General features: G+C 32.8%; 1 protein-coding gene across 8 annotated transcripts in view; it reads left to right on the top strand.

The window, feature by feature from the left end:
• The window catches only part of RUNDC3B (RUN domain containing 3B), a 137,381-nt gene that overhangs the window by 32,547 nt on the left and 79,999 nt on the right, over nucleotides 1–24,835 (top strand). For 5 of the 8 annotated variants that reach the window (XM_032304722.1, XM_032304717.1, XM_032304721.1 and 2 more), the window contains 2 exons: nucleotides 15,961–16,011; nucleotides 21,752–21,885. In XM_032304722.1, coding sequence (XP_032160613.1) covers nucleotides 15,961–16,011; nucleotides 21,752–21,885 — 185 coding nt within the window. The remainder of the gene's footprint in view (nucleotides 1–15,960; nucleotides 16,012–21,751; nucleotides 21,886–24,835) is intronic. The other 3 variants (XM_032304723.1, XM_032304719.1, XM_032304718.1) reach the window with 1 other exon arrangement.

Here is a 24,835-nt window from a genome sequence, read left to right as displayed (position 1 = left end):
GGGACCAATATGGTTGTCTATTTTACTTGAAATAGTAAAATAAAAACTCTAAGTAGACTGTTAAAGATTAGGTATTATTTTGTAAGAGCTAAAGCAGTTACTATAAAATCCTAAAAGATTTGGCCAAAAAGCCAATAAATAGATTAAAATGGAATGCTAAAAATATTCAGATGATTCAAAAGAAGGAAGGAAAAAATGAAGGGGTAAACAAAAAACTATAAAACAGTAAATCTAAATCCAGCCATATTAGTAAATGCATTTAATGCATATAAATGCTGTGTCAGTTGAAAGAGATTGGGTTAAAAAAGAATAGACTCAATGTATAAAGAAATCCACTTTAGATATAGTGATACAAATAGGTTAAAAGTAAAAGGATAGAAAAAGATATTGCAGGGGTGCCTGGGTGGCTCAGAGGGGTTAAGTCTCTGCCTTCGGCTCAGGCTCAGGTCATGATCTCAGGGTCCTGGGATCGAGCCCTGCATCGGGCTCTCTGCTCAGCAGGGAGCCTGCTTCCTCCTCTCTCTCTGCCTGCCTCTTTGCCTACTTGTGATCTCTTTCTGTCAAATAAAGAAATAAAATCTTTGAAAAAAAAAAAGAAAAGAAAAAGATATTGCATGCAAAAACTAATTGGAAGTTGGAGTGATTATATTTAACATCAGGCAAAGTAGAGTTTACAGTAAGGAAAATTGATGGGATTGTATGTGAATATTTATATAATAAAAGGGTCACTTTGCCAAGAAGATAAATCCTAAACAACAGAGCTTCAAATAGCAAAGGCTGATTGAACTGACTAGAGAACTAAGAAACAGAAAATCCACATTTATACGTGGTACCTTCAGCAATCCTTTCATAATAATAGATCAAGTAGACCTAAAAACATTAAGGACAGAAAAGATCTGAACAATATTATCAACCAACTGACTTAATTGACATTTATAAAATAACTTGTTCAATAACTGCAGAATGTATATTCTTTTCAAGGGCAAATAGAATATTCAAAAAGATCTCATTTTGAGTCATAACCCACAAACCTTTAACAAATTTAAGGGAATTGCAATCATTTAAGTATTTTCTCTGATTATAAACAGCTAATGTAGAAATTATAAATAAAGATCTGAAAAATCACCAAATATTTGGAAATTAAAAAAAAAAAACTTGTAAATAGCTCATGGGTCAAAGAGGAAGTCTCAAGGAAAACTACAAATTATTTTAAGTTGATGAAAAACAAAAACACATCATAGAAGAGAACATGTCACAAGAAAAAAATTAAAGGCCAGTATCCCTGACAAACATAGATTCACAAATCCTCAACTAAATATTAGTAAATTGAATTCAACAATACATTATAAGTATTATATACCATGATCAAGTGAGATTTATTACAGGGATGCAAAGCTGGTATAACATCTGCAAGTCAGTCAATGTGATATACTGCATTAACAAATGAAAGATAAAAATCATGATTATCTCACAGATGTGTTTGACAAAATTCAACAGCCGTTTTGATAAAAATTATCAAGGAAGTGGAAATAGAGGGAATGCGCTTCAACATAATAAAAACCACATATGACAAGCCCACAGCTAACCCCATACTCAACAGTGAAAAGCTTAAAGTTTTTCCTCTAATATAAGGAATAAGACAGGAATGCTCACTCTTACCACTTTTTTTCAGCATAGTATTGGAAGTTCTAACCAGAGCAATTAGGCAAGAAAAAGAAATAAAATGCACCCATATTAGAAAGGAAGAAATAAAATGGTCACTATTTGCAAATGACATGACATTATATATAGAAAACCCTAAAGCCTCCATTAAAAAAAAAAAAACTGTTAGAACTGATAAACAACAGTGAAACAGGATATGAAATCAATACACAAAAATCTGTTATATTTCTTTTTTTTTTTAAGTTTGTTTTGTTTTGTTTTGTTTTTGGAGAGAGAGAGTGTGGCAAAAATAGAGCATGAGCTGAGAAGAGAGGAAGAAGCAAACTCTCCACTGAGTGATGTGGTGCAGGGCTTGATCCCAGAACCCTGGGATCATGACCTAAGCTGAAGGCAAATGCTTAACTGACTGAGCCACCCAGATACCCCTATCTGTTGTATTTCTATAGTAATAATGAACTATCAGAAAAGAGAGATTGAGAAAACAGTATCATGTACAGTCAAAAAGCATAATACCCAGGAATTACTTGAGGTGAAAGACTTATATACTGAGCACTATAATGCAATAATGAAAGAAATTGAAGAAGACACAAATAAATGCAAAGATATTCTGCGCTCATGGATTGGAAGATTAAAGAAATTGAAGAAGACACAAATAAATGCAAAGATATTCTGTGTTAATGGATTGGAGGGATTAATATGGTTAAAACATCTGTACTACTCAGAGCGATCTAAGATTCAAAGTAATCCCTATCCAATGGCATTTTTCATGGAAGTAGAACAGTCCTGAAGTTTGTATGGAAACATGCAAGAGCCCAAATAGCTAAAGCCATCTTGAGAAAGAACAAAACTGAAGGCATCACACTCTGATTTCAAGCTATCTTATGAAGATATATTAATTCAAATAGTATGTTGTTGTCATGAAAATAGATTCATAGATCAATGAAACAGAATAGAGAGCCCAGAAATAAACCCACATATATATGGCCAATTAACTTACAGCAATATACAAGAATATACAGTGGGGAAAGGACAGCCTCTTTCTTAAGTGGTATTAGAATAATTGGACAGCTGCATGCTAAAGAATGAAACTGGACCACTTTCTTATACCATATACAATAAGTTAACTCAAAATGGATTAAAGATGAACCCAAGACCTGAAGAAACTCCTAGAAGAAAACATAGGCTGTAAACTCTAGGTCTTGGTGGTGATTTTTGAAATCTGACTCTAAAAACAAAAGCAATACAAGCAAAAAAAAAAAAAGAAGAAGAAGAAGAAAAAAGAAAAAACTACATCAAACTAAAAGTTTCTGCAAAGCAAAGGAACCCAACTAAATGAAAGGGCAACCTACTGAATGTGAGAAAATATTTGGAAGTCATATATCCAATAAGGGGTTAATATCTAAAATATGTAAGGAACTCCTACAACTCAACAGCAAAAACAAATCTGGTTTTAAAATAGGCAGAACATCTATATGGTGGCTAACTGAACATAGTAAAATAAATACATAAAAATTTTAAAAAGAACATCTAAATAGACATTTTTTAAAGAAGACATAGAGATGGCAAATAGGTACATGAAGAGATGTTCAGGATCACTCATCATCAGGGAAATGCACATCAAAACCACAAGATAATACCTCACACCTGTCAGAATGACTCTTGCCAGAATGACAAGAATTAATAAGTATTGGTGAGGATGTAGAGAACAGGGAGCCCTTGTGCAGTGTTGGTGGATGTGTAACTTGGTGCCATCACTATGAAAAACAGTATGGAGCTTCATCAAAAATCGCGAGTAGAACTGCCATATGATCCAGCAGTTCTGCTTCTGGCTATTTGAAGAAATCAAAACACTGTTTTAAAAAGATATCTGCAGGGATGTCTGGGTGGCTCAGTGGTTAAAGCCTCTGCCTTCAGCTCAGGTCATGATCTCAGGGTCCTGGGATCGAACCACATCAGGTTCTCTACTCAGCAGGGAGCCTGCTTCTCCCCCCCCACCTCTCTGTGCCTGCCTCTCTGCCTGCTTGTGATCTCTGTCTGTCAAATTAATAAATAAAATCTTAAAAAAAAAATCTGCACTCCCATGTTCATTGCAGTATTATTTACAGTAGATAAGATATGGAAACAAATGTCCATCAATGACTGAATGGATAAAGAAGATATGGTATATATATGGTATATATTAACCCATGAAATATTCAGACATTAAAAAAAAAGGAATGAAATCTTGCCATTTGGGACATCATGCATGGAGTGCGAGGTATTAGGCTAAGTGACATTTGAGAAAGACAAATGTCATATGACCTTTCATGTGGAGTCTAAAAAAATAATTAAAAATTTTAAATACCAAGCTCATAGATATAAAGAACATATAGGTGCTGCCAGAGGTGAGGGATGGGAGGGTAAGAGAAATGGGTTAATTTTAAAATAAATTAATGAAATAATATAAGGAAAGTATTTTGAACTGAATGAAAAATGAATGTGCATTGTATCAAAATTTGTGGGATGCAGTTAAAGCAATGCTTAGAAGGCTTTTTTCTAATTAATTAATTAATTTTCTTTTTGCTTAGAAGGATATTTAAAGCACTAAAAGCTTAATGTTAGAAAAGAAGAAAGGTCTAAAGTCAGTAATCTAAACTTCAACCTTAAGAAACTAAAAAAGAAAAAAACCCAAAACAAGCAAGCAAACAAACAAATAAATAAATGTAGAAATCAGTGTACACAAAAATACAAAAACAATAGATAAAAACCAATGACATGAAAAGCTACTTATTTGTAAACATTGATAGAATTCATAAGTCTCTAGTTAGACTGACCAAGAAGAAAAGACACAATTTATCAATATCAGGAATGAAAGAGGGCATATTACCACAAACTCTATATTCAAAAGATATGTGAATATTATGAACAACTCTGACTGTAAATTTGGCAACTCAGATAAAATGGACCAATTTCTTGACAGACAGATCCTAACAAAATTAACAAAAAAATAGATAGCCTGTCTAATATCTATTAAATTAGTAATTAAAAACCTTATAACAAAATTCAAGGCTTACATAGGTTCACTTGTTGATTGTGACCAACTGTTTAAGCAAGAAATGATATTAATCCTTCTAATTCTTTTCCCCAGAAGAAGAGACAATACTTCCCAACTCATTTTAGGTCAGCATTAGCCTGATGGAACAGTAGACAAAATATTATAAGAAAAGAAAACTAAATACTGATACTCTTTGTGGACATAGATCCTCAATAACATAATAACAAATCAAACCCTGGAATGCAAGGGCATTTCAATATTTGAAAATCAATTCATATATTTCATCTTATTAACAGATTAAAGAATAAAAATCTCAATAGATCATTTCACGAAGTTCCTGTCTACCAACCAGGTATTAGAAGAGAACTTCCTTAAAGGGCATTGTGTTAGTCTGTTTGGGCTACATAGCAGAATACCATAGACTGGGTGGTTTATAAACAACAGAAATTTATTTCCCATGGTTCTAGAGACTGGTAAGTCCAAGATCAAGTCACTGGTAGATATGTTTGGTGAGGTCCTGGTTCTTGGTTCTTTTTGCCTTTGTCTTCAAATGGCAGAACGACTGAGGGAGATTTAGGAGGTCTTCTTTATAAAGGTTCTAATCCCATTCATTAGGGTTTATGACCTAATTACTATGCAAGCAGTCCACCTCCAATACTATCACATTGGGGATTAGGTTGCAAAAATGGGCAGACACAAATGTTTAGTCTGTAGTACGCATCTACAGAAAAGTCTATAGCAGGGTTTCTCCACTTTAGTACTATTGACATTTTGGACAAGATAACTCTTCTAAAACTGAACATTAAGATGTCAGTTCTTTCCATATTGGTCTATAGATTCAATTCAATCTCAGAGTCATAGCAGGCTTTTTTGTAGATACCAAACTAATTCTCCGTATGGCCAAATTGGACAGTTTCATAAGGAAGAAAAAGCTGTGCACTCAAACTGATTTTAAGACTTATTATAAAGACACATGAGTAAAACAGTGTGTTATTAGTGAAAGCTTAGATAGTAGATAGGTAAAGAAAAAGAGTAGAATAGAGTCCAGAAGTAGACCCACACAACTATGCTTGATTGATTTTTGGCAAAGATAAAAAGGCAATTCCTTGGTGAAATGATAATCTTTTTCAACAGCTAGTACCGGAACAATGGGATACTTATATGCAAAAAAGAACACTGACCCATCCCCCACACCATATACAAAAATTAATTCAAAATGGATCATAGACTAAGTTTAAAATATAGAACACCTTTTATATGTTCAATTAAGCTAGTGGATTTTTGATATAATAATGGAAGCTTAATCCATAAAAACAAAAACATAATACAAAATGAACCTTATCAAAATTAAATATTTCCTCCAGAACATACTGTTAAGAGAGTAAGACACTCATGGGATAAAAGAGCTGCAAATCACATCTTGAATCCAGAATATACATAGAGCCATAAAAATGCAATAATATGAAAACAACCAACGCAACTTAAAAATGGGCAAAAGATTTGAACAGATACTTTACCAGAGAGAGTACACATATGCCAAGTGATCACATGAAAAGATGCTCAATGTCATTGTCATTTGGGAAATGCAATTAAAACCACACTCAGGTGCTACAACACACCTCTATGAAGTTCTGATGACAATGTGGGGAAATTGGAATATTTTTATGTTACTGGTAGGAATGTAAAATGGTTTCCCAGCAATCCTAGTCCTTTACTCAAGAGAAATGAAAACTTAGTTTATACAAAGACCTGTTTATAGTAGCTTTATCCATAATTGGTAAAACAGGAAACAACATAATTGTCCTTCACAAGATGAATGGATCAATCGACTGTTACATATCCATACAATAGACAGATTCAGCAATAAAAAGGAAAAAACCTGTTTCTACACAGAGCAACATTGATGAATTTCAAATGCATAATGTTAAGTGAAAGAAGTGAAACTCTGAAAGTTAGATATTATATGATCACATTTATATGACATTTTAGCAAACGCCAAACTATAGTTTCAGAGAATAGGATCAGGGTTTAGAGGTTGGTGAAGGGGTATTGATTATATAGCCACAGCATGAAGAAGTTGTTGTCAGGATGTGTGTGTATTTGATGATGGAATTGTTATGTATCTTATGGTCTTTGTTACATTATTTGTGATATCTTTCAAAAATCATAAAACTGTTCAACATTATATTTACTGTGAATTTTAAAATATGACCCGACCCATCCAAATTCTATTGCTTCCCATTAAGCCATTTTAAAATAGGGGGGAAAGATCCTACTTTTTCATTGTAAAACTTAAAATTCCCACTCTTTGATCCCCAATTAATTTAGGAAGTTTGGTAGTTTATCATAGAACACAAAAAGACACCCAAAGAACATTCTTTTACCATCACCTTTCCACATTTTTCTTGGCTAAATGTAACTTTTACTTTTCTTCTTTGGAAATGAATCATAGCATGAATTTCTGTTCTTTTTCTGGAGTATGTGTCTTATTGACATTTCACTTTTACTTTCTTCTCCCCTGCCCCCAACTATCCCCTTGTTTTCCCTGACTGTTTCTATATACACATAACCTATTCTCTTTGTTGCACTCGATAACTCATTTAGTAATTGGTCTAGGCCCTGTGGTAGGATCTTGTGAGGTTGGTTAAGGTATGCTTTCACATGAAAGTCTGTCTTGGAGGGCAGAAGGAGAATACATTAATAATAGTGTATAGTAGTGTTATTGAGTCATAACAGAAGTATTAATGACCATAATGTAGCACAAAAGAAGGAATAAACTCATTCTGCTTGGACAGGTCAGGGAAGGCTTTATACAGGGAAGAAGCATAAAAGTGGCTCAAGTAAAAATTGAATTCTTTAAAATGTCACCTGTGACTTTGATTATAGATTAGTAGTATAGACAGTTTAAGGAAAATATGAAATTTAGTAGTAAAGTGGCCAGAAACAGTTGTAAACTTCAGCTAGGTGGTGTGGGGATGGGATCCAGTAATGAATTTTTTAAAGGTTATATGGAATATAACTAATTAAAATGAAAAAGTTCTGAGTATCAATTAGTAATGTTATCTATTAGTAATATACTATTTACTAAAGAAAAATGATCAAGTATAAGACACTATGTCAGATTTCCTGTGACTCTGCTAATTTTACTTATTAACATTGGGCTTAGCTGACTCACACTCATTTTAGATTTTACCTTGATTCTGATATTATTTTCTGGTTGTACCTGAGTGCAATGGATCCCTTTTCTCTTTTTAGATTGCTGTGTTCTAGCCTTATCGGTCTTCTGCTTTCCCTTGATTGCACCAGGCAAATTCCTGCCAGAGTCCACTAGTGTAGTGTCTGTTCCCTGTGTACAGAAAACACTTCTAGATATCTGAATGGTTAACTCCGTCATCCATTCAAAACTTCTCTTTGATGCCTAAACTCTTCTACCATATTTTAAATTATAATTCACCTCCTCTCCTTTCATCCCCCAAACACTCCTCTCCTCTTTTTTAAAATGTTTTTAAAACTATTTTTAAGTGTTAACTTCTAATGTATTATGTGACTTTACTTACTATTATGTTTACTGTTAATGGTCTGTCTTTACCACCACTGAAATGTAAGCTTCACCAGGGCAGAGATCTTTGTCTTTTTGTTCCCAGATCTCTATTGCCCGGGACATGGTAGGCACTCAGTGAATATTTGTTGGAAAATAGAATCCTTGATGCAAGAATAATAATCTCTGGGTTTTTTTTTTTTTCCTAATAACATCTGGATTCAGATTCTTAAAATAAGTTAGAATGCCTGTGACTTAATATTTTATAATTTCTCCAGTCCACTTGAACTGTTATGATACTAAGCATTGCTCAGGAACACTGGCTTGAACCTCAAAGCTCTTCCTGACTTCTATGATAAATAGTTACCTCCCCATGAGGCCACCTTTTGAAGTGTAGTATAAACACTGTTAGAAACAATGGATAAAGATAAACCTGTTCATTTGGCTTTTGAATTTTCTTTGTTCATTTTTGAAGGTTTTCCAACTTTTGATTCTTGGTTTGCACACAAAATGAGACTGGAATTGTTTCTGTAGTAACATATGAATGCAAACTCACCCAATAAAAACCCATATACTTAGGCCAAAACATGATATAAAAGATAAGAAAGTGGCTCTGAAGGTTACCAGAATTTGGCTCTTAGACAATGGACAAGGCCATTCTGAGAAACACCCTTTTAAGTTATGTACTTGGAAATTTAGGAAAGCTTGAGCAGATTTTGTATCTCAGAAAATGATAATATTCAATTAATTCTTGAAAATACCCAAGGTTATATGTAGCGTGGTAAATTTGGTTTAGTGTGTTAAATTGTATAAGGAATAAAATTAATCTCTATATAATATACTAAATTTAAGTTTAGTAGTAAATAATAAACAAATAGATTCTAAAGACAAAAAGCCTTAGTTTGTAAAGCAAATATGATGCAAAAAGTAACTGGAAAAATTTAAGTGTCACTCAAATTTCTCTCTTATTCATGTACCTTTTTCAATTCAAGTTATATTCCTATGCTTTAGTATTAAACTTGTAAACTGTATTTAGTATTAAACTTTATTTAGTATTAAAGTACAAAGTATTAAACTTTAAATTAAACTGATTTTTTTTGTTTGTTTTTCTGTTGCCTTTTCAAAGCCTCATTCTTCACGTTCAGATTTCATCCCCTAACTGACATATAGACTACTTAACTTGACTTTTTAACTTAACTTTTCTCTGTATATACTTTTATCTTCTTGGGCTGTCATTTTTTGTCTTCCCTCTTCCTTTCTACTCATAAAAGTGATCAGAGGTTCAAATTTAGAGCTGCAGGAATATTAATAAAATCTTCCAGAAATTGCAGATAAAATTGCAGCTGCTATAACTGTCACATATATTATATATTTATGTATGTATGAATGTGTATATAATTGTATTTCCTTTGCTGTGATCTGTATTTGCCCTTAGTATATTTTAGGCATCTTTCCATGGCCATATCGTATTTTCCATTTAGTTTTATTTTTTAGTAGTTTTAAGTGAGATTAAACTAATGCATCATAAAACTCACCATTGTAACCATTTTGAAATGTATAATTGATTTATATTTAGTATATTCACAATGTTGTGTAAATTACTAGTACTGCCTACCTAGTTCCAAAACATTTTCATCACTCTAAAAAGAAACTCCATACCTTTACGGGGTCACTTCTTTTCCCTCTACCCCTTCTCCCCTGGCAACAACTAATCTACTTTCAGACCTTATGGATTTACTTATTCTGGACATTTCATGTAAATGAAATCATAAAATACATGACCTTTTGTGCTTGGCTTCTTTCACTTCACATAAAGTTTTCAAGATTCATCTATATAATAGTGTGTATCAGTAGCTCTTTCCTTTTATGGTTAAATAATATCCCATTCTATGGATATACCACATTTTGTGTATCTATTTAATGGACATTAGATTGTTTCTGCTTTTTTTCTCTCATAAGTAATGCTGTTGTGAACATCCATGTGTAAGGTTTTGTTTGAACAAATGTTTTCTATTTTCTTGAATGTATTTCCATTTCATATTTAACAAGTACATAATTTGTTGCATGAATTAACTATAATTAATTTCCTATTTTACCCTAATTTTCCCTTTTCTAATCATGCTGTTAAGGTTCTGACATTTATGTATACATAGTTTTCTAATTTCCCCAAAATTATTTCCTGTTAATGGTAGTAGCTAATGAATTCTTAGAGTTGTAATTACTGAAATCACAGTATTTACACATTTTGATATATATACTATGATTTTAATACATGTTTTTGTATTGTCTACCATAAAAGTTGTACCAATAATTATGTAATTTTTATTTTCTCATATACTCATTGTATTTTTGTTAGTATTACAATATTTTTAATAATTAAAAAATTTTAATTTGACAGGGGAAAAATACCTTTTTGGCCTATAAGATATAAAATATAACATAAAACATAAAATATTCTGTTATTTTAATTTGCATTTATATGCAAATGAGATAAGGATATTTTCATGTTTAGTAAGAATCTTTTTTTTTTTTTTTTTGTAATTTCCTTACTATGACCTTTGCCTGTTTCTTTTTTTGGAGGGAGTTTTCTTAACTACCCTCAAATAGAAAAAAGGTATTTATATCACATAGAACTAGCTTTTATGTAGTCCATTTTGATCAGTAATGGCCTTTTTTTCTCCTAGATATTGGTCTTTCTACATAATTTCTTTTGGTATTTTATTATTTCATTTTATGCTTATCATTTTTCACTTGAGGATTTATTATTTGTTTTGAAACATCTGAAATATTTTCTTGTCTTAGTTTTACAATATGTTATATAATTTTGTGCATGTTTAAAATTCTAAAACACAGTCTCCACATATTTAGGTACTTGCTTCTGTTTGGAACCATATGATCGTAGTACTACTCTTAATTATGGTATTTGCTAAGCAGTTCTGGGTGAAGAACAATAAAAATGTCTTCAGTATGTGTACATATTTGGAGATGTGGACAAAATAGTCTTTATGTTTTACAACCAAACCAGAATTTTCTTTTTTTTTTTTAAAAAAAGATTTTATTTATTTATTTGACAGACAGAGATCACAAGTAGGGAGAGAGGCAGAGAGAGAGAGAAAGAGAGGAGGAGGCAGACTCCCTGCTGAGCAGAGAACCCAATGTGTGGCTCCATCCTTGGACCCTGAGATCATGACCTGAGCTGAAGGCAGAGGCCTAACCCACTGAGCAACCCAGGTTGCTCAGTCATTAAAATGACTCCTTGAAAATTCTGGTTTAGAATTTTCAAGGAGTCATTTAATCCCCCAATTTAAATATTTATTTATTTGTGGAATGAGAGATTTACTAGTGATTTTAAACTTTGTTAGTTCTGGAATATTTTTAGATTTATTTTACATGAATTTCACTTCCCAAATCCCTTCAAATTGAAAATTCTCAATTTAGATTTGACTTCTGAGTGGGAGTACCACACAAAAGAAAATATTTTTAGAATGCTTAAATAATATTTACCGTTGATAACATTGCTTCAGATATTTTTGAATTTTTTTTAATATATGAGAGAGGTAAAGAAATTTATGAGTCTACCAGGTAATACAGATTCTTGGCTTTTGGAGGAATTGATGGTCTCTGATGATAGTTCTTGCTTATGTTTATTATCTGTATCTGTAGCCCTTTGGATTTCTTCTGGAAAAATAATTGGACATTTCCAGTTTGACCTGATGGTTTTTGTGGAATTAGTATAGAGCATCTTACAGTATTTATCACAAGTAGGCAGAGAGGCAGGCAGAGAGAGAGGAGGAAGCAGGCTCCCCGCTGAGCAGAGAGCCCAATATGGGGTCAATCCCAGGATCCTGGGATCATGACCTGAGTTGAAGGCAGAGGCTTTAACCCACTGAGCCACCCAGGTGCCCCAAATTCAGCATTTTTAATGCTCAAATATTTCTTATTATTATAGAACAAGGAAGAGATTACATAGTTTAGTGAACTTCAGTTCATTTTTGGAGGGTATCAGTAATTTCATTTCCTATGTCTTTCTGATTTTCTGATTTCAAGAGATGTTCATTGATATAACCTAATATTTTATTAAAATTCTTCCTGCATATGTTTCCTTTAAAGTCACTATGACCTTAAAATGTAAAATATTTTCATGTTTTTGATATTCAGTTTTGAAAATTGTTGAATCAATGAACAAATACTTTTGTTTCTAATGTACTTATCATCTACCTATAAATGTCATTTTGAAAGCAGTCTTTTGGAAGCTTAAGATGAATTTTATATGACGGTACAATTTAATTTCATAACCTATTAAGAAATGAAAATTTACCACACAGAAAAGAAGATAATATTGTTTCATTGTTAGCTGAATTACAGTATATACTACAGTCATAAATGTTGCTTCATTGAATGATTTTTCTCTTACATATTTTGAAGATTCAAAATTTCAAATAACAAGAATGTCCACGAATATTATCAGTGACAAAATGAAGCATATTCTATTTGGTATTGCCAATTTAAAAAAAAACTTGTGAAAATTCTGAATTGCTGTCTGATAATTTATAATCAGTTTTGTTATTTGCCTTACAAATGGCTATTTACAAATCCATTTAGGGGTCTTATTTTTAGAATCTATCATTTAAAAATAAAGTCATCTACCTGTAACTTTATTAGAAAAATATATACACAGAGAAAGAGAAAAAATTAGGATAGAGCGAAGGCAGATGTTCACCTTCTGCATAGTCATTAATATTTATCAAATGATATCAATCATAATTAATGTAGCTTAGTCATCAACTCAAAATGAATAGAAAGCTAAAGTTGAAACAAGAGGTAACATGAAAAAAGTGGGAGAATAAATGTCATTAGTGAATTAGAATTATATTCAGTCTTATCACAAAGGCATTTATTTATGGTCAGTGATCTTTTGTGGATGAAGGCCAATTTCCACATTAATAGAAAGATTATAGTTGGATTCATTTTCAGATATTTGTTTTTCAAAGTTCAATACTCTTTGGGTCAGAAAATACTGTATCTTTAGTATGATTAAACATTCTTTTATTGTATCCACCTCTGCACTTGATCTTAGCCAAAAGGCCGAGAAGCGATTATTGTATCCACCTCTGAATAGATTCTTCTTTTGACTGAAATTTCAGAAATTAATACCTACTATAACTATATGTGATAAGATTGCCCTGGTGCATTTGAATGAATATTTTTTTGAACAGGACACTTTGATATATTTAGTTTTGTTGAAACTGTCATTACTTAATGGTAAAATACTGTTTCACTTTTTCTTAACATTGATGTATTTTATAACAAAGGGCTGTATTTCAGTTGCAAATGAGACCCTTTTGTCCAAATAATTCCTTGGGCCACTTTGAAATAATGTGAGCTTTGTAGTTCACTTGTTCATTTACTTTTTTGGTAGCAACTATGCTAAGAATTTTAATTTTGTATGAAAAATATTCACCCTGGTCACACTGTATGTTTACTGCTTATTTTTGTTTTGTTTTTCTTATTTCTGAAGCTGTCAGTGAGAACTCATAACCAACCAGGAAAACCAACTGACTGATTCTCCTCCCTCTGTCAAATCTTGTCTCATGAGTAGATCAGCATGAGGTGACAGCAAACAGAGATGGGTCTAGGCAGGCTCTCTCTGAGCCTCTGCTTTCTCATCTATAAAATGAAAGAGCTGTTGAAATTTAATTACACATAATTTAGAATCTAGTGGATTTTTACTTTCTCTGGATGCTCCTGGTTCCTTATAACTGATGAAGAGTAAGATACTAAATTATGATTAAAGCAACTAAGGCCTACATATAAGTGAAAGCATATTAGTTTCTTAAAGTCTTCACATGGTATTTTCCAGCCCAAATAAAAACCATCTGTGTAATGAGGACATAAAGGCTAATATACTAACAGTTTTTAAAAAAACCCACTATCTATAAATTGTGATTTATAACAGAGTTAGTAATTGTTTCTCACTTTATACCAGGGATTGATTATATCATGACATAAATCTGGACATGATAGATCTTATTTAATATACTTTTTAAAGATTTTATTTATAATTTGACAGAGAGAGAGCATATAAGTAGGAGGAGTGGCAGGCAGAGGGAGAGGGAGAAGCAGGCTCCCCGCTGAGCAGGAAGCTCTATCCCAGAGCCCTGGAATCATGACCTGAGCAGAAGGCAGATGCTTAATCATCTGAGCCACCCAGGTGTCCCCTATTTAATATATTTTTTGAAGTAAAATTTCTTTTAAGTATGATTTTCATGGACATTGCTTTTACTTTTGATAACTTTTTTGGTTAATCACTAAAAATAAGATACTTAACTTTGTTTTTAGGGCAAAGATAATAAATGTGATTTAAACATTAAGAATTGGCTTTCTTAATATTTTCAGTGAAAAGCATTCTAATCTGATTTACATCTGAATGCTGAGAAATTTTCATTTTTGTAGTAGTTGTAGCAATAACATAACCTTCTAATGTGGGTTCAATTAGAATACCAAATTATAGTTCTTTTTGGATATGTGTTTCCAAATTTAATATTTGTTAAAAATGTTACACATTGGGGCTCCTGCGTGGCTCAGTGGGTTAAGCCTCTGCCTTCAGCTCAAGTCATGATCTCAGGATCTTGGGATTAGCCCGGCAATGGGCTCTCTGCACAATGGGGAGCCTGCTTCCCCCTCTCTCTCTGCCTACTTGTGATCTCTCTCTTTGATAATAAATAAATAAAATCTTTTTAAAAAGTTATACACTGAAGTAGGAAGATAGAGAGTGAATGGTCAACACATAAATGTAGCCAATAGCACAAACTATATACATCTTCCTTTCATTTTCTTACATTACTGACTGTGTGTGTGGTTGGTTTTTTTGGTTTCATAAGGGTATAAATATTTGGCAAGGTTTATAAGACCATGTCCTGTTGGAGATTTCAGTGTTTGGTTATGAGAGAAGAAGAAACCATTTTTGAGGAATGCAACTTTAGAAATTCGGCTTTAGAGTTTTCCTGTGTAATTATACTAGGAATTTCCAAACAACATAGCAAGAATTTACTTTTCCAGATGGTGGTTGTTAAACAATAATTGGAGGTTGTAGGAAATAAAACAGTATTTTGCATGAAGAAGGCATTTTGTCAGCATCAGTTAAACTGAAGAACATTCTACTTGATATCTAATTTAAGTGCTGTTCTCATAGTTAACAAAAGAAAAAAAAAACATACAAATTTTAACTCTTCTTAGGCCCCCAAAACAAGAGGTGTTCTTCAAAATGAATTTTTTTAACAGGAAAAAAAAGGTATTTATTTTTGAAGTTAAAACCTTATAAGACATATAGTTTAATAATTTTCCTAACCAAACTTATAAATTCTGAGGTGCAAAGCTAGCAGATTCAAACAAGTTTTTGCTCCTTTTGCCTTGTCATCATCAGCCTATCATGTCTGGAAAAGAATGATGGCCCTGCAAGCAAAGAGGGAGCCTATTTCTGTGACTTACAGATACTCGCCTTTCTCCAGTAGAATAGGTGACAACGGACCAGCTTGGTATATGGGCTGAGTGTACCTCATATTCATCCTAACTGAGTTCATTTTATTTATTAGGTAGGAAATGTAGTGATTATTGCATCCAGGTAATGTGTAGCCATCTTATTTGGGCTATTCAGTTTGCAATTGTAAACTTGATGGCAGGTTTCTTAAATATCTGTGTGTTGTTGTTGTTGTTTATATTTTTAAAGAGATATCCCAAAGTTGCAGATGGCTGGCTCATCTCCAAATACCTCTTCAAGGTACTCTATGCTGGTGATGTCTCCCGCCACTGAGCTGCGCGGGAGCATGGAATTGACTTACTGGGGAGGGCTGTATCAGTTAAGTGATCTTTTTTAGTACATTGCATGGGTTTTGCAAAGCTTTCTGTTTTTGTTTTTGTTAATCCAGAGAGCACAAATATGCTTATGCTAATTTTTAAATTAAAATCTTGTTGTAAACCCACACAATATAATAATCCATTTATTCTCCTTCCTTTTCATGTGACCCCATCCATATTTTTTTAAGTTCCCATGGCTTTAATCTCTTATTAATCAGGCATATCTGTGCAATTACATTTTATTGTAACTCTTAACAGTATAAGAATTATCTCAATTTTGTAAGTGCTGTGTAATAATATCTGTATTACATGCAAACTGGGGGCTTTGCGAAGCTGTGTGATTTTTCCAAAGTCACTCAGTAAAACACAGAAGGGCAGTATCAGTAACTGCTTTGCCATTCTGGAATCATTAGTGGGAATATATTCCTTAGTTTCCTTTCTCTTGGGCAGAATGCATGCCTTTATTCACTCACTCAAAACTTTTCAAGAGTTGCTCCTATCTGCAAAACACTGCTAGGCTCTATACTTAATGGCCTAGACTTTAATTATATTTTTTAATATTTAAAAGAAATATATAGTCATTATTTTTAAGGATTACAATTAAGACAATGGGAAATAGAAAACTAGCATCTCTTTTCCTCAACCTTCATTCCCACAAGTAATCATTTTAGACAGTTTCATTTGTTTTCTGTCCTCTATGTATAGCCTTAATCGCTACTGAAACAGATTATTCTTGATTTCTTCAGGGCTCACATTTTTGTATTGCTCTCCATATGGAGTTCAGCCTTTGGGACTCTAATTCAGTCAGCCAGTACTCTAACCATTTTGTTAAAAAGCTGGTAGAAGAAAAAGACAAAGTCTTTGTCCTCTACTTGGAAAGTTGGTAAAATTACTGGGATAAAAAGTTAAGTCAGATTTTTGGTGAACCTTGTTATCTTAATTTTTTTGTCTTGAAAGATTAAGAATTAACTTGTTTTTATGGTATAGATACATATGATAGATACTTGTTATAAATTCCTTAGCAGTGAACAAGACATTGTCATTAAAAAAGAATAGTAATTACGTTCTGTAAATGAGTAACTGTGCTTCATAGTTGTTAAATGACGTACTTGAGAGGTCCTGTAAGTAACATACAGAACTGGCAATATTAAGTACAACTGAGTATCTAATCGACTCATATTTAACATTCAGCTTAATATGTAATTAAAGTTATTTGTGAAGTGTTTAAATTCCTTTTTTATAATACTAATATGAAATTTTATTTAGAAAATTAATCAAGGACGTTATTTTACTTTCAAAGCTGTGTAGTCTAATAAATATGAACCTCAACTAAAATTAGTAGTTTCTTTTCAAGAAGGAAAAGACTCTGTGCTCTTGCAGAAATGGGAGTTTTCTCTGTTTAGCAAAATTATAATAGAAAATATTGAACTGACTTTTATAAATTAGCAGTAAGAAATTCAAGATTGCTGTTAGAAAATGTAAAGTGAAAAGTGAAAAGTTAAATTCATCTAAATGCTAATAAATTGACAGCAGTGAATCCACAAAAAAAATTTTCCTTTAAGTATCCGAAAACTTCTGCAGTAGTATCAGAGTGGTTAATTAAAATTCAATGGGACTGTCTCTTATTGCTTGTCTAGTTGAATAGCAGTTCTAGGATGACACTGTCATCTAGTTGATGCATTGTAACACTAATGAGGCTTCGGCTTGGGGATGAGATTTTCATTTGCTCTTTATATAGTTAAACACTTATACAAAGGATAAAGAAAGGAAGTCACTAAACAGATTCATTTATATTTTATATTATCGAAAGATCATGTCTCAGCCACTACTTAGTAGAGAACCACTTCAGAAAATTTAGTCCTTGTTCTTAGAAGGTCTCATTCCAGCTGTAAACTAAGATAAAAGCAAAACACAAATATCATTGCATCATGTGAACAGATGTCTAACTTAAGAAATATAGAAGAGTATTTTATTTTTTAATTTTTTTGGAAGAGTTATTTTAAAATAACCTTGGACCCTAGAGATCACAGGTCATTTTTTGGTGCTGAAAATAAGGCAGTGTGTTGGGAAAGATATCACATAGCTGGTTAGTAGCACATTAACTTTTAGTCTAGCAAACTTTTCACCCTTTCTTTCTTTGCCGTAAAATGATTTAGAGTCAGTTTGATGGAATGTCAATACGTTTTGAAAAGTTGTTTAACTTCATCATGGGTAAAAGTTAACTTCTAAAAAAAATGTAACAGAAAGCATGTTATACATGGCTTTTAAAAGAAGTCTGTAAGTGACAGTGTTTTTCTTCTCCGGAGTAAAATTTCTTCAAGATATAGACTAGTTCTTTCCTTGCTGTATGATTGGTTTTATGGTTATTTTTAAAGGAAATGAAAATATTTGGGGAGTGATTGTTTATTGCTTCAATAGTTATTTTAAAAAGCACAATTAGCTTGTAGGTTTGTTTTTTAATTTTTCTGTTGAATAGTGATTATGGACTAATAGCCTAAGTACATCTTTTGCTATTAATCTGTGCATAAGTAAAAATGATCTTCAAGTAGTAATATCTCAAGTAACCATTTGGATGCTTTCATTATTTTTTAATTAAATTTAACCTTTTAATAGATGCAGAAATTATTTTATTATTTATATAAAATGCTAGGATATACAGTTTACAAGAGTGTTTGTTTGAAGAGTCTAACGAGAGAATACACCTTCTCTTAAAGCAGATTCTTTCGCATGTGAAAAATACAATGTCTTGAATTCAGAACTTCACTTTGGAAATGATGCACATGAAAGAGGAAGGAAGGCAGAATCAAGCCAAGTCATCCTTACCTCTAGTTTGCTAAATTGTTAAACGTGTTATGAGGATACTACAGGCTTATTAAGGCCCTGCAAATGATAATAATGTTATTCTGTCAATTGTTCAGTTTTTTAGTTTTAGTTTGTAATCTGGGGAATCTTGCCATGGTCTCTTGGGTGAAAGTCTTATACACAGCACATTTTACCCATAGCAGGAGCCCCAAGGATTTAGTGTCCATTCCTTCTGTTTAACCTTAGCCTAGATTTTGGTTTTTTGCTATCTTTGTTTCCTCTCCTCCAAAACGGGGCTTTGTTATATTCTTTTGTGGTTTTTTGGACAGCTTTATTTTAAAACTTCTCATAAATTATTTTCCTTAGCCATGTCAAACTCATGAGAAGATTTAAAATAAAGTCAATGAAGAAAACTTGTGATGTTCCCTTTCTTTAAGATCCTTTCTTGATTGAAGTCTGGCTATACCTCTCATTTTAAATTATGTAATGGTCTTAATAAAAGCCAAAGAAAATTACTTGAGACTAGAAATATCTTAGGGAGATAAATTTGAAATTGTTGATATGGGAAAAGGTTGCATTAGGGAGTAAATTTTTAACATTTTTCTAGATTCTGAGCAAGTAAAGGGGAAATTTTAATTTTGCATACCATTCCTACTTTGTTTACAGTACAGGGGAGCTTTGACCCCTTAACTATTTGTATGATAATAGTGATAACAGTGGTAATAATTGTTAACATCTGTACCAGGCTATAAACTAATTGGTGTACATAGATTATCTCATCTAATTCTCTCAAAAGTATTATCAGGTAGGTACTGTCATTATTGTCAACTTATAGAAGAAACCCAGATTGACAGAGTGAAGTTAACTCATTTGCTCAAGATCCCATAGCTAAAAAGTGATCTAATTCAGAGCACTTTGATTCAAAACTCACATTCTTAACCAGTAGGCATCCTACCTCCTCTCCAACTGGCTGACAAATTGATGACATGAAAATTGTCCTAAAGACAAATTATATTGAGGTACTGTACCACCAACTTTCTTAACTCGAAGAACAAAGGAGGCAAAGGAAAGTGATGGGGGAGATTGAGAGGAAGAAGGGAGATTATAAGTATTTCTATACATTTTTATTTGTAGGTAGTAAGATCTGATTTTTAAAGAAACATTGAGTTTAGAGACACTGAGTTGAACAAGGATTTGAGATGCTTTTGTTTTTTTATTTATAAAGACAAAGGTATGTTTGTCTGGAATGTTTGACATTTGAAATCTAGGATACACATTTCTTAATACCAGATTGTTATTGAACTGTCACTATAAGAAGATAGATTTTTAAAATTCACATTTTATGTGCATTGCAATTAAGGTGATGTTTTGTGTTGATTTGCCAGTTGATTTGTTTAATAAATATTTACTGAATGCCTACTATGAGCCAAGCATTAGGTGTTGGAGATTGATTTGAAGTCAAATAAGACACAATCCCTGCCTTACAGATTTTACCACCTAATATGTAAGATAATCAAGTAAACAGTTGTAAGGATAAACAAGCACAGGGTGCTATGTCAGTGCATAGGGAGGAATTGACCCACTATGGAGATCATACATGGATTACAAGAAGAAAAGGACTTTAAAAGGTCCTGAATAATGAATAAGAGTTACCTATCATAATAAGTACGGTTTCTATTGGTTAATTACCCATACATACATTATTAGAAATACCAGGGGGATCTTTTTAAAAAATACCTATGCCTGGGCCTGCCCTTAAAGATTTTGATTATTTACCTTGGGGTGGAGCCCAGGCATGGGTATTTTTTAAAAAGCAGCTCAGTTATTGTTAAAGGCTGCTGTGGTTGGTAACCACTGATCTATCATTTGAGACATCACTTCTAAAATGGTGCTTGTTGACAGGATACTTTTGATGTGTCTACAGAGAAGCAATTATTGGGGACAGGAAGATTTGAGATAAGTAAGTAAGGAAGCCCAGTTTAAAATGCAAAGCAGATCTTTCTATTTTAAGATTAAACAACTTCCCTAAGTAAGACTAATCATTCCAGAAAACTAAAGAAAGATTGAGATGTCTCTTATATCTTACTTTAAAATGCTCAGAGTACAAAACCTTGCCCATGAACCCACCACTCAGAGTCCCTTATAGAAATATTAATACTGATGTAAGATAACATGTAAAAGAACATTTGTTCATGAGTAGACATATAATTACCCGCATCTGAAAAATTGTTAATGGTAAATGCCTGAAGGACCTTTCATGTGCTGCCAACTAGTAGAGAGCAGGTGAATGAGGAACTTCACGGCTTTGTAGGTGAGAATGGTTCGGTAGATTATGTTTGATCAGTGAACACAGGATTCTAATTCATCATGTAAACTTAGAAGATAGACCACAACATTGTTTCATTTCTTGGAAGTTTCCTTATGAAGAGGAGGAAAAGTGTTGTGTTATTTTTTCTGTTTCTCTAAGTAGAGAAAGCTTTCGAATACAACCTTTGACATGTGAATTAATGGTTAACCAGAACCATAAGGAGGGTTTTCTGGGACCTGTCTAAAAGATGGCCTTAGAATAATGGAATATTAAACTGCAAGAGATTTTTTTTAGTGTCCAGTTCCTTTTTCTTTCATTTGTTTGATTTTGTTGTTGAAAAACTATGATCCCCATCCATTAAATAAATTGTCCACAGTACCACAACTAGTTAAAGGAGAGCAGGACTAGATTGAAGGCTTTTTTGCCACTCAGGTTAGTGCCCTTTTCACTATGACACACTAGGCTGTCTTTTATTTTTCAAAATTTTATTCTTGCATTTGGAATGTTCTAGTCTAGTTTTCTTTTATTTTGTATTACAATTTGTCTCCTGAAGGTCAAGTAACCTGGTTTGGTTATGAAAGTCCTCGTAGCTTCTGGGACTATATCAGAGTGGCTTGCCGGAAAGTTTCACAGAATTGTATCTGCAGCATTGAAAATATGGAAAATGTCAGTTCTTCTAGAGCTAAGGTAAGACATAAATAATAATATGCCATGTGTATAATCTAATCCCCAGTAGTTTTTGACTGAAATAGAAAAATTTGAGCTCTTTGCTATATACATTTTTTTTTCTTGTTTGGGATTAAGCACTTGACCATGTCAAAAATCTTTTGTAGGTCTGTTTCTGTTTTGTTTTGTTTTGTTTTTTAGTTGCATGTAGTTATTTAGAATATTTTTTAATCTTCCTTGTTGCCTTATGAATAGCAAGAAGGTTTGAAGTTAGTCACTATGAATTCTTTTTTGAGAAGCACAATAAAATATTTCCTATTCTGTGAAGTTTCAACATTTCTTAGTTCCCAAACCAGTAGCTCTCAGTGTCCTGAAGAACCCTGAGGGTTCATAATGTCAAAAGTATTTTCATGTAGTACCAAGGTGTTATTTGCCTTTTACACTGTGTTGACACTTGCACTGCTGATACAGAAACAATGGTGGCAAAACTGCTAGTTCCTTAGCATGAATTAAGGCAGTGGCATCTAACTCCTACTAAACACTGAGTTTTTTCCACTGTACCCTGTCAAAAAAAGAAAGAAAGAAAAAAGAAAAGCCAGTTCCTCTTAAAAATGTTCATGATGGTGCAGTAAACATTATTAATTTTATTAAGTTTCAACATTTGAGTGCCTCTCTTTTTAATATCCTGAGTAATAAAATAGAAAGTATGCATAAAGCATTTGCAGCATTCTAAAATATGATGGTTGTCTCAAGGAGAAGTACTCATATAGTTTGATTTGTGAGCTAAATTAGAAACTTTTGCCATGTAATCCTATTTTTACTTAAAAGAAAAGCATACAAATGATAGTTTTTTAGACTTGGACATTTGGTAGCTTTTCTTGAATAAAAATGAACAAAGTGAGCCTGTTAATTCCAGCGAAGCAGCTGACAGCATTGGTTGCCAATGGTAAAATTAAAACTTACGAGTAAAAATTAGAATCTTCGAAAACTTATTATCACCATCTTAAGCCTAATAGTTTCCCTGTACTTACAGACTTTCCTGATAACAATAATGTTGATATTAGCATAAGTATTTTTTAATTGTTTAATGAAAAGTATTAGCATTTGGTAAACTGGCAAAACTCATAATTTCCAATGATCAATGCATGGAATTATAAAATATGCATGGGTAAAAGATCTATTCAGACCTAATGGATTTAATGAAATGCAGTATGAAAAGTTCATTGATATGGTTATATTTTCCATGTTGCAATTAGCCTTTTTTTTCTTTAAGGTTTTATTTATTTATTTGAGAGGCAGAGATCACAAGTAAGCAGAGAGGCAGGCAGAGAGAGGAGGAAGCAGGCTACCTGTCGAGCAGAGAGCCTGATGTGGGGCTCGATCCCAGGACCCTGGGATCATGACCTGAGCAGAAGGCAGAGGCTCTAACCCACTGAGCCACCCAGGCACCCCTGCAATTAGCCTTTTAGAAATTATCAGTTACTGAGTTTTAATGTAGAATTAAAGGAGAATATCCACAATTCTCTGAAAAAAACTATAAAAGATTCCCTGTTGCAACTATGTATCTGTCTGAGGCTAGATAGCTGTCAAATACTTCAACTGAAACAACACATTGTAACAGATTAAATGTATCAGCAGATCCCTAGTCCTCTTTCATTAAGCCATACATTTTTTTTTTAAAGATTTTATTTATTTATTTGAGAGAGAGTGAATGAGAGAGAGAGAGCATGAAAAGGGGGAGGGTCAGAGAGAGAAGCAGACTCCCTGCTAAGCAGGGAGCCTGATGCGGAACTCGACCCCAGGACTCCAGGATCAAGACCTGAGTTGAAGGCAGTCGCTTAACCAACTGAGCCACCCAGGCGCCCCTAAGCCATACATTTAAGAAAATTTAAAGAAATGTAAAACAGACCCACTTTTGTCACTAATACTTTTGTTTAGGAAAAGATAGTTATTTTTCATAAAATATGTTATTTATGTCAACATATAATTGGTTTATTTATTTTTTTAATTACCTGAAGTTCCCAGTTTTGACTTGTAATACAGTAAATATGAATAGATACAACCCACATGAAAGCACTTTGGAGTTCTCAGTAGTTTTTAAGATTATAAAAAGTCTGAGCTGTTCGTATAAGCTGTATCTGCTTTGGTTTAGGACTTTGATTTTTTTACTGGATTGTCATACTAGGTTCCTTATTATTTTTGGCACTTAAGAGTTACAGAATGAGGGCACCTGGATGGCTCAGACAGTTAAGTGTCTGCCTTCAGCTCAGGTCATGATCCCAGGGTCCAGGATCAAGTCTCCCATCATCAGGCTCCTTGCTTAGCAGGGAACCTGCTTCTTCCTCTGCTCCTCCCCTGCTTGTGCTCTTTCTCAAATAAATAAATAAAATAGTTACAAACTTATAAATTACGTATCTATAATAAATGAAAGTATAATAAGCATCTTTCAAAAGTATAGATTCCAAGTTTATTGTTCCTGCATTGTTTTTATTTAGGATATTTTTTCTTCTGGAAAGTTACTGGTTAGTAATTTTAATTACTATAAAGTTATGTTGAAATTAAATATTTTGTAAAACAAAAACTAATTTTTTTAAAAATGCAATTTATAATATTTAAATTTAATGAGATGATTAGAAACATAGTTAAACATTTTAAAATTTGGGTAAAGTTGATAGCTATGATTTTTGTCACCTTATGAAGACTAAAGCCATAGAGTTCACTCTCTAAAATTGCTACTCCCTCCTTCACTGCCTTCTGCCATTCCAGTCAGGGGGCTGTCTTGAGAAGTGGTTAACTTTCTGTTTCAATGACATCTAGCTTTTTTTAGATTGAATCTGTTCTCCACTCTGACATACATTTTTCAAGCTAAATGCCTTCATTTTTAGGTCAATTATAGCTAGAGTCTTAAAAATATTTTTTCTTTTAAAAGTTGAAATCTGGGGCACCTGGGTGGCTCAGTGGTTTGGGCTGC

Source organism: Mustela erminea, chromosome 11 (genome assembly GCF_009829155.1).
Source record: "Mustela erminea isolate mMusErm1 chromosome 11, mMusErm1.Pri, whole genome shotgun sequence".
Lineage (NCBI taxonomy): Eukaryota > Metazoa > Chordata > Mammalia > Carnivora > Mustelidae > Mustela > Mustela erminea.
The sequence above is the reverse complement of the archived record's forward strand: the minus strand, read 5'-3'. Positions and strand labels throughout refer to the sequence as shown.